Here is an 11,848-nt window from a genome sequence, read left to right as displayed (position 1 = left end):
CTTAATTTATTGACTTTGATACATATTTTAAGGCCCTAGTTTTTGATTATTATGTCAGAAGCTTGTATAGTTTTTGTTACACTGTGGTACAGCAGGATGTCCAGTTGAAAGGCACATTATGCCTAAGAAATGAAAATATTTGTTTCCTTCTTTAGAACGGGCAAATACGAGTTTTATAATGTTATGGATTTTCGATCATGAAGGATACTTATTACCTGAATTAAAACATCCAGATTCCAGTTTTCTTTCACCAGTAAAACTTGAAAGTTGTCATATGATGCATTGCTATTACAAAGGTTTTGTGATTTAGAATTTAACCAATTAAAAAAGAGAACTGTTTTCATTCTGATGGGACTTGTATTAGAAAATATTTTTGATTTGTAAATGTTTACAAATTTGGAGAGCAGTAGCAAAATCAATGCAATAGATATGTTTTTATTTTGTGCAGAATCAATCTGACTTTCTTGAATAAATGCAGCCAACTTTTCCGATATTAAATGAATTTGCAAGGTTACTATTCAATTGATCTAAAGGCCTTTTTGTAAGATCAAGGCATAAATGATTTGTGCTTTTATGGAATTACGGATCAAGATGTGTGAATGATATTATACTCATTTAGATCACTTCAACATGATATACCATTTCACGGTTATCAAGTATTGGCATTTAAGTAAATTCCTTCTTAATGGAAGGTCTGCTAATGGAAGGTCTGTTTATCACACAGTTCACACATCTATATAAAGCAGAAAATATATTGTTCTAGAATCCACATATAAATGATTGTACTAAATCACTTATCAATATTTGAAATGGGGTACTAGTACTCACAGAAAAGGTGACTATTGTAGATCAATCAAATTTAAATGTACAATATGTTCATATACCTTTAATGATGATAGAAAGAAAATTAATATTCTTAAGCCAGTAATAAATAAACATGCATCGCCACTATGGTTATAGTACTGAAGTACTATAAGAAGTGCAAGTTAAGCACATTTGAGCATTAGTTGGCAGTTTTATACTGCAACAATGTCTTAAGGTAAGATGGAATTGCAATGACAAAGCAAAATGTTGAATGCAAGATAAAAGTGGAAATGTCAAAACAAAAATTATGATATACGATAGAATGTCCAAGAGAATGTATATGGTAAGATGGAATCACAATGTTACAGGGAAATTTCTTGGGGAAGATGGAATCACAATGTCAAATGGTAATGACTGTCCAAGCATAGAATCACATTGTCAAAGCAAAACGTTTAAGGCAAGATGAAGGTGGCAATGTCAAAGCTAAATGAATGAGGTTAGATGGAATCACAATGTGCAAAGAAAATGTCTAAGGTAAGACTGAATCACAATGTCCAATGTCTAAGTTGAGATGGATTCACAATGTCTGAGGTAAGATAGAATAACAATGTCCAAGCAAAATGTCTAAGGTAAAATGGAATCATAATGTCCAAGGAAAATGTAAAAGGTGAGCTGAAATCACAATGTCAAAGGGAAAATGTCTTAGGCAAGATGAAGTCCCAATGTCAAAGCAAAATGTCTGAGGTAATATGGAATCACAATGTCCAAAGACTAGATGAGAGTGGCAATGTCAAAGCAAAATGTATGAGGTAAGATGGAATCACAAGTCAAATGTCTTTAATTAACAACACCTGAGGATGTGTGCATTGATTTTATGTTGATTTGCTATAATTGACAGCTGGTAAATTATCCTCTCAGTGCTGGGTATCCAGCAAGGACACTCGCAGGATAGTCTTCAATATTCAATGCTGTATTTTCAGCATACATACATACAGCCATTGGTTCAGCAGTATTTAGGAGGGCAGTTCTCTGGTATTGAGCAATGTAATTTTAAGATTGAGCAGTTTACCTGTCAGTGTTATAGCTGGCTCTTACATTACAAAATTTGTACGACAGATTTCTCAACATGTGGTCATTTTGACACCAAAATAAAGCAGCCATTTCAGACTGTAATGATTGATCTGGCGGCTAACCTGGCTCTATACTTGTGCTAAAGTTCAAGTCTTTATGGTTGTCATTGAGTTGACATGTCAGTAAAAGAAAACAACACCAGAAATAAAAATCTTAAACAATTTAATCTTCATGTGATATACACAAAATAATACATACATGTACACAGTTAGGATTTTTCTCATTTTCAAAGGAGTTACAATTTACACAGTATTAATCAATTGCATTACTAAACATACATCAAATTTTACAAACAGTTTTATACTACTGGACATGATTCTTATATTCATCTTGCATATATATAATATATCCATTTCTCTAAATCTTTAATTTTTCCTTTTATACATTAAATAATAAAGCTTTAACAAATTATGCCGCTTTTCCATTCACAATAGGTCAGTGCTCTTCACAAATTAAAAAAAACCCATCAGTAACCAGTGGTAAAGCACTCCTAAGTGATTTAGTATCATTTTTACATATTATGGTAAGGCAAAAGTAGCTCATAGTAAATTCTGCAGTGCCATAAGCCTGTCCCTAGGGCTTGCTGAGAATACACAATTACAAGATAGAAATGTATGAAAGAACTATCATTTGGGCAATGCAAAAAGTTATAGGAAACCATTGCAGTTACCTGATTTTCTTAAACATGCTTATTCTAACTTTTAATAGAACATTTTAACTGAACAAACATATGGAATCATAAGCTTAGTGAAATAATTTGTAGAAAATACTTGAAAAAAAAAGGCAAAGAAAAACATAAATTTAAAACCATACCCATTAAAAATAGATTAATGGACTTGTCCAGTTTTGTACCCGGAACAGTCCATTTAGAGTTTGAAAGGCCTTCCATCAAAAAACCTTAACCTTTCACCTGCTGATTTTGTGTAATGGACTTGCCCAGTTTGAAATATGGAACAGTCTATTCAAAGTTTAAGAGATTTTAGTACAAAAATTATGGGACCAACAGTATAGAGCCTGGTTAGATTGCACTGATGTCCAGACTGGTCAAGCACCAGACTGATGGCAATGGCTTATTACTTTTGGTTCCAGCTGGTTAAGGGTTCAAATTAAGTAGTCACCAGTATAGGACCTGGTCAGACTGTACAGTTGTGCGGGTTGGCATGGCTCTATACTGATGACACAGATAAAATCATTCTCTCCTTGCACTTTTAGGGTTAAAGTGATCAAACAAAAGTTCTTAATGTCCTTTTTCTGTGATTCTTCAAAGCATGATCCCTAATAAAGATTCACTAGTGAAAATAACATTTGCACAAAAATAAGCGACAATATAATGAGATGTTCGCTTACTTAGAAATCAACAAAAATACACAAATGCATGGAATGAATAATGACAGAAATAAATATGTTCAACTACATACATATACCAAAACATTTTTACAATGAAATTTTCCAGAATGTAAATAATCATGTGTTGTGGAAATATTAAATGTGTACTTAAATTTATCAGATTACTCGAGCTCACCTGCATAAATATTATGCAACAAAAACCAACATATATGTGCATTATTTTACTACTATTTTCAATAAGATAATCTTAAAGTATTCCATTCAAATGCACCTGTCTTGCAAGGGGTAGTCATAAAAGTTTTTCAACTCTTACAATTTTGTTATTTTTTCTTTTAAAGTGAGTGCTTGTATTCTGTGCATAGCAAAAATGTATAATATACCCATTGTGAAATATCAGGGATTTAAGGAGCTAAATTTGATATAACAATATTGGGCATATCAGATAAACGACTGACAAAATAATCTTGGGGTCAAAAAAAACCCCCCACAAAAATGTATGTGAATTAACAAAAACAAAAAATGTCTTTTCCATTTTTTTCTGATAATAACCAATTAAAAGCATATGTGCAGGACAGCTATACTATTGATATAAAAAAAAAAACCTCTATATCAACTATGCTAATTCTTAAGTAAAATGTTTTCCCATTCATTCTAAATGTACAAATTACATGCATATATACATACAAATTGCAAAAGGAAAAAAAAGATTGATATGTTTGGTTTTTCTTTTAAGATAAGCAATAATAATTATGTTCTAGTAACAAAACCAACATAATTGGTTTGCGACCAGCATGGATCCAGACCAGCATGCGCATCTGCGCAGTCTGATCAGGATCCATGCTGTTCTCTGACCAACCCTATTACAAGTAGAGAAACTGATAGCGAACAGCATGGATCCTGATCAGACTGAGCGGATGCGCAGGCTGGTCTGAATCCATGCTGATTGCAAACGCATAACGTTTGACGTAGCTCATATGTTCTAGTAACAAAACTCCATATGACATGAGTATAAATGCTGCTTAAAATTACCTTGCAGTAAAACAGAAATAATTTAACAAAACTCTACCCTTCTATCAATAATTAAAGACAAAAAGACATAACAAAATAAAATTTTAGCTGTTATAAGATGTGACACAAAAATCATTTTAAAAAACGGAGAAACTGGAGCTTTACCTAGCATTTTATTTAAAATAGATAACATTTCATGAAAACCTGCATTTTCCTTAAAATACACAGCATGCATTTGACCCGTAGTATGTGACCTTGGTGACCTTGACCTTATACTAAAGAGTTAAGTTCTTACCCTTTACAAACTTTTCACGCTTAAGCACAGAGCTAGTGATCTAAATACATGTACTATTTACATACCAATTATGTACAATTTTGAAATTCTGGAAAAAAGTTTTCAAAGATGCAAATCATATGTACATTTCATTTCAGCATGTGCATAGAATTTTAATTTTGGAATGCATGAGTCAGTGTTCAGTAATATATAATAATCTATTTCAACCAAAAATACCCAAAAGTCCTCCTATAAGATTGGTGTAACTCTGGAATAGGTTTTCAATGCCCTTCTGCATATATCATTTTAAACAAACCTGAAAGTACGGAAAATGGAAACCAGTCCAGCAGCAGCTACCAACCATTGGTCAATTTCAAATATGTGCTTTGAATCAACCAATTAGATTCAAGGGTTGCCAGACTGGTCTACAGTTACAAGTGTTTAAAACCTTTGAGCATGTAGATTTGCACCTTGAAAAAATCAACAACAGTATGACAATTAAATTTCATCTTTGAGCTTTAATAATTTACCTGGTTATTTATTTTCGTATGTTTATTAAATTAATAAGAACTCATAAAAACAGAACTAAACATACTTATTTTACTTGGAGTTAAGTACACAAGAATACATTAACAGAGTTCACAGCAAAATTTGAAAATTGCTTTGAGCATAAATCATAATCCAAATGTCTAGAGCATTAAAACAAATTGTGCATTCCTTAAATAAAAATTAAGATAATCAAAAATGATTTGGCAAAAACAGGGCAACAAAAAGGTACAGTTTAATTTCATGTATTGGATTAACATGGTATCAACTTTAACAATTTGTTCACACATGTAATATATGTTGTGCATACACTTCAGTGTGTTTACACAGCTTTGTGATATATACAATATTTACATTAAATAGTCATCAAAATGAGATGAGTATTTTTTCTCACTCAGAGATGATAACAATCTATATAAATATTATGATGGATAAAAATGAACAGGATTTTGTTAACATCACGTAATCAAATGTTAGTACATGTAACAAATATTCAAGAATCTTTTTTTAACAAGTATTGTACAACAAATAACATCAGCTTTGCAGACAATGGACTGGCAATGACTTGAGTGTGCACTATTAAGAGTATACATTACTGTACATTTAACTTTGTTAAGAAAATAATTACCTGGAATTTGTGAAATGGACCTGCTCTGCGTTAAATTTGGACTTGTCCATTGTTTCTTTCAAGGGGATTTCAGTATCAAAAACACTAAAGCTAGACAGCATCTAGTCAGACTGTATAGAAACAAACTGACTTGGCAACAGACAAGTTATTGTTGACTATTGCATACTGAATTCCAAAAATGAATTTATCCAGTTTCTATTTTTATAACAGTCCATTTATAACCTTGGAGATATCAAGAAAGGAATTTAAAGTTAGTCAGCTAACAGTATTCTAAGGCTGCATGTATATGCAGACTGGCCTAGATTTATACTGGTGGCAAAGGCTAATCACTTTCAGTTCCAGCTAGGTATAAAAGTATCAAATAGCATTATTCTTATTAAGTTTTAAACAAAGTTATAACAAAAAGTCATGAAAATTATTTGACATGGGTTTACAGAGATTCAAGGAAAATAAATAATTACACATAAAATGAACCTTTGGTGATCTGTATTTCGACGAGACAACATTTATTTTCAAGGGCTTGGCAAGAAAAGGTTTATTCTTCATGTAGCATAGAAGCTACAACTGTTTTATAATACATGTTATCATTATCAATAATTAAAGAAAACAAAATCCTGAAAACGCCTGAAATAGATTTACAGAGATTCGTAACATATTAATATACAACAGTGGTAACTGATTTACATTTTAATTATGTCACCTTCAATAAAATGTCCTTATAAATACTTCTTAATTCTTCTGTAAGGCAATCGATCGAACAAACATTTCTAGCTAACGTAATATCCTTTGTCACTTTTAAAAAGTTTTTAATACTTAATAAGCGTCTATAGGACACAGATGTCATGACTTCATTAATAGAAATGTTCATTTAACAAATAAGCATCTATAGAATATGAGTGTCATGGATATAAAATCAATGTGTAATAAATACTTGATGAAAATATTCAGAAGTGGTGACAAAAGTGTAAAAAAAATAAACAAGAAACTACTTAAAAACTTAATATTACTAAAACCAATTTAACAAAACAATTGTCAATTAATTTGCTAGTACTTTGCATCATTATTTTCCGCTATGAGAGCTGAATACCACAAAATTGATAAACAAAATAAAAGGTCCTAACATCTAGATTCTCATGCCTATAAAATGACATCTTCAAATCTTGATTTCGTTATCTCAAGAAACAAGAAAACTTAACAAGTACAAATGTCCATTACAGAGCAAATTCATCACCTAGTACAGAGTATTTTAAAAATGACAGCAGTTTTCTTCAACAATATAACAGTAAAATTAGATATCTAAGCTGCTGATCTCTTGTTCTCCTGGACTATCTTCACATGCTGATTTCATTCTTTGCACACATCAGATTTCTTTATGATATATACTCAATCACTGTGATGGTAAAAAATACAAATTGTGAGGAAAATTTTAACTAAAATGAAATTGTTCTGTCACATAACTGTATGAATCATGAGGAGTACCTTCCAGCAAGTTGGTATTTACTGTAAACTGCATGTATTTATCAAAGATCATTTCTTGTTATATTGACCAGAAGACTTTAAAACAACAGTACTTGTCAAAATTAAAAATTGAAACTGGTATGTCCTGGATTTTTCAAGAACAAGTTAAGTAACCCCTTATCCTGGTGAATGTTATTCAATGCACTTTTCCAGGTGCCATTTTAGAGCAGTCCATTTTCATAATTCCCTTGGACTTGGCAATTGTTTCGCCTTCATAATAAAGGGGGATCATCATTGCAAGGACCATATAACCAAGTCTAACATTGTAGATAATTTTAGGGTAAGCTTCATCTTGTTACAGGATTTCAGTTTTATACTAGTGACAACTTAGGAAAGTGTCTGGATTCTCTAGTGTGTGTTTGGTTGGGTTTGTTAACCCCCGTCACCAGAATAAACCATATGGGCAAGCAATGGATTCTCAACAAGCATTAACCTGTTTTTAGCCATGTAATGATAATTATTGTGCTTAAAAAAAGAAATGGTGCAAAATAAAGATTAAATTTGCATATCTGAGAAACTGTTTATTTACCAGTCTCCTGATCAATTATATATCTTAAAATAAGGAAACAAAGTTTTTGTAATGTATGTATTAAATATTCGCTAAATAAAATAACCTTGGAAAACTATGATGACAATACAAATAATCTATTTTAAAGTATAGATAGAAAATTTACTTAATACCGCACAAAAACGTACTTGACTTTTAAAAAAAAAACACAATTTTTTCTAAAGGCAAAAAGAAAATACACAAATTTTTTTTTCTTACAAAAATAAGTAATTTTTCAGTAATTGTTAGTTTATCTGTTCTTTCAGATTTATATGTCTTTTATATTTGAAATATTAGTTTACCAAATATATTTTTCACTACATTCATTACAATTACATTATTCAGTTTTGATATTGACTATCAACATATTTTAAAGGTTTTCTACAGGGGCAAATTCCAGGATCTTGCCAAAAGGGAAACAGTTGCAAAGCAAAGCCAAGGCTTTTCAGAAACAAATGCAATAACAAAACAAAATATACAAATATCTATTGTATTCTACTGCATAGACTTAGTAATGCTCTTCTTGCAACATACCAGATAAAAAAATTCCAAGCAGAAGATACCAACTCAAGCAATAATGTTTTACAATTGTACACTGAAGCCATTTCAAGAAGCCATTGGTCAATTTCAAAGTTGTGATAAAATTCAACCAATCAATTGTAGAAAAGTCTCAAATTCTCTAACACAAAGTATTATAATCTCCAGCCCAAAGTTAAATCTCCTTTTAGACAAGCCAAGTTTGGCATCTGAGTACAACAGCTGACTTTCAATAGGTTATGAGGATAGATTTCTCATATTAAAGAACCCAATGACCTCTGCCAGACTGGAATCAACAGTGGTCAGGGGCAACTGATTCATCCGTCTGCAACTGTAACCCTCTAGCCATTGTGGCCATTGATTGATTTCAAGTCCAAATGATGCCATATGACAATTTTTAAACATTACTGGTAATTTACAAATAAAGTGTGCAGGTTCCTTACTGAAATTGGGACATTACATGTATATATAGAACAGCTGTCACTCAACAAGATAATAAACAATAGCTACTCGACAGACAGTACACTAGTCTATTGTCAGAGCTTGCTTTTTCAACAAGAGCTTAAATATTATGTAGAAATATTCTTGGATAATGCAGAAATATTTTATGTTCATAAAATGGTATAATTCAGGGAAAATTCAAAGGTTCGGTCATGGATCTTTGCCAGTCATCTACAATTATGTCATCAAAGACAGGTGTGAATTTTAAAGCAAATATCTTCAGTGGATGTTGAGAAAAAACTTGCATACTAATCCTTAACCAAGAATTACGTACACAAAAGGGTTTAATTCTGTCAAAATTCATGCTGGAGTTATGGGTCTTGGATAGTGACCGATTATTATAATCCTACAGACACTTGTGAAGTTTTTCAGTGATTTCCTTAAATAGAAAATAAAATATGAAGCTACACAGATTCTTAACAATATCTTACACAAAAAACAATACCCAAATGTTTAAAATCACTTTTAAGTTTTTATGCTCACAGCAAGATGTAATCACCTAAAAATATATGAGAAAATATGTTTGTATCCACTTCTTTGTTGAAATGCCATGGCAAATCTCTGTAATAATATAAAACAAAATATGACCCCATATCTATAGAAAAGCTATATCTGTCATAATGAAATGGTTGCTATAGAGACAGGTGTAACAGACATTAAAAACATTGATAGTTTAATCAATACAACAGGATCAGTATTATCTATTATACAATATTGCTAAACGTCTCATACAAATCATGTATTTTGCCAATGAAAACCTATTTTACCATAGTTACATAATCATGGGAGAATCCAACTTTAGCGAATATACTCATATTAACAAACAAATTTATTTTTCGTTCTAGCATGTCATATACCGTACACCGACTAAATCACGCCCCAATGACTACATGGAATATTATATTAGCCACAGCACACATTATTTTTTATCAAAACTAAAAATTAAATTTATCACCTTGAAGCCTTTGACAATACTAAACCATATCTCGCCAACTTATTACTATAATAATTCAACCTCAAATCTTTCATTATTACTTATCCTTTCAACATGGATAAATTGATGAACAGCTGCAATGTATACATGTATTCATTCACATGCTATGTAGCAAAATGTCTTATTCATTAAATCTTGATATATATATATTTTTATTTATGAAATTACATGCACCCTATACCTTTTGTATCTGAATATATCATATATCATTCATATATCATTTTATGTACTGTTTGTTAAATCTCTGATTAAAAGCAGCAGAATACATTTGTATATGAATTCCAGACATAAACATTTTTTATTGTATATTTCACTGATACATTTGATAAGGAAACATGAGTTATTGCAAATTTGCATGAAGATTTGCAGTTATATGTTGGTTGTTTTTAGAGAATTGCAGATGAGACCTATGGCTATGGCAGAGAAATGAAAATGTATAAGCCAAGGGAAAAATCAAAGCATTTAGCAAAAGAGCAGGCCAAAATGTTTGCAAGTTCCTGAATTGGAAAATTGAAGTACTGACAAAGCTGACGATGAAATGAGATGCAAATTTGGCAAGTTGTCAATTTCTAAAAAAAAATAATTAAAGAGTTAAAATTTTGGCAATTTGCCAATCTGTAATCTTAAAACAAAAGATGTCAAGTCATTTAAATTTGGCAAGCTGCCAACTCAGAAAATCATAGACAAAAATATCAGGTTTATAATTATACTACTTATATGGTTTCCTTTATATATTTTTTAAATTACCATAAAATATGTGAAAATCAAATTTTAAATTATTTTAAGAACTATAAAAATTAGTGCTCATTTAGACTGTTTCTGTAATATTTTCAATCAAATAAATCTAGCTATAGCTACAGGTGTAGAAACTGAAGGTATTTCTATAAATTTAGATAGTATAGGAACTACCACCAGATAGTAAAATCGAAAAAATTAAATCATTCAATAGTGAAACAAACTATAAATTTCCTTTACTGTGAATGAAAATATGATTACAGGTATTATGAAAAAATTAGTGCAACCACGGGGGGTGGATGAAGGCGATATAATTGAGCCGCGTCATGACAAAACCAACATAATGGGTTTGTGACCAGCATGGATCCAGACCAGCCTGCGCATCCGCTGTTCGCTATCAGTTTCTCTACTTGTAATAGAGTTGGTAAGCGAACAGCATGGATCCTGATCAGACTGCGCGGATGCGTAGGCTGGTCTGGATCCATGCTGGTCGCAAACGCACTATGTTGGTTTTGTCGTGTCGTGGCTCATATATGTATTATAGTGATTGACCATTTGTATATTATTATTTAGATAAAAGATTAGACACTATATGTAGAAGCAGGCAATTTATAATTGCATACACTTCACAGGAAAAACATTATATCAACATTTAGTCACATATTAGTTGAACTTACTGAATTATGCTGGGTCAGACACTGGTTCTGAAAATAGCAACAAAATTATATAATTGGAATTCCCAAAAAAAATCTAGAAATAGAACAATGAACAATCTTAGCACATTAAGATTGACACTCATGAATGACAGGCTTTTAATGAAAAAAAAAAAAAAAAAAAAAAAAAAAAACTTATCGTTAAACTTCCTTTTAAGAGATGCACTGTAAGTACTTTAGCCATTTTCAAACTAAAATAAGCTAATTGTAAGCCAGTGAAAATTCAGCATTTTTCATTTCTTTGCTTAACATGTAAATATCAAATGAGCATCTACACAATCAAGGGCAACAAACAATTTTGTCAACTCAATTCATTAACATTACTCTACCAAATTTATATAATGGACTTTCCCAGATTTGAATTTTGAACAGTCTATTATTAGTTTAAGACAATTTTGGTATCAATAATTATTTGATCAGCCTAGAGCATAGTCTGGTCAGACCGCATGTATATACATGCTGGCCTGGCTCTATACTGGTGGTACAGGTTTGTTTACCAATCACTTACATAACTATCAGAGTTAAACAAAAATGTTTAAGACACTTAAGTTTACAAAGCTGGCTG

At 31.2% G+C, this 11,848-nt stretch overlaps 1 protein-coding gene across 1 annotated transcript in view; it reads right to left on the bottom strand.

Annotated features, from left to right (window-relative positions):
* Positions 1 to 2,080: 2,080 nt before the first annotated feature.
* The window catches only part of LOC132756808 (stromal interaction molecule 2-like), a gene marked incomplete at its 5' end in the record, with an annotated part of 42,214 nt that continues 32,446 nt past the window's right edge, over positions 2,081 to 11,848 (bottom strand). Inside the window, 2 exon segments of the mRNA XM_060747950.1 lie at positions 2,081 to 7,128; positions 11,248 to 11,274. Of these exon segments, the coding sequence (XP_060603933.1) occupies positions 11,262 to 11,274 (13 nt within the window).

Source organism: Ruditapes philippinarum, unplaced genomic scaffold, assembly GCF_026571515.1.
Source record: "Ruditapes philippinarum isolate M1 unplaced genomic scaffold, ASM2657151v2 ctg1408_1_1_1_1, whole genome shotgun sequence".
NCBI lineage: Eukaryota > Metazoa > Mollusca > Bivalvia > Venerida > Veneridae > Ruditapes > Ruditapes philippinarum.
The sequence above is the reverse complement of the archived record's forward strand: the minus strand, read 5'-3'. Positions and strand labels throughout refer to the sequence as shown.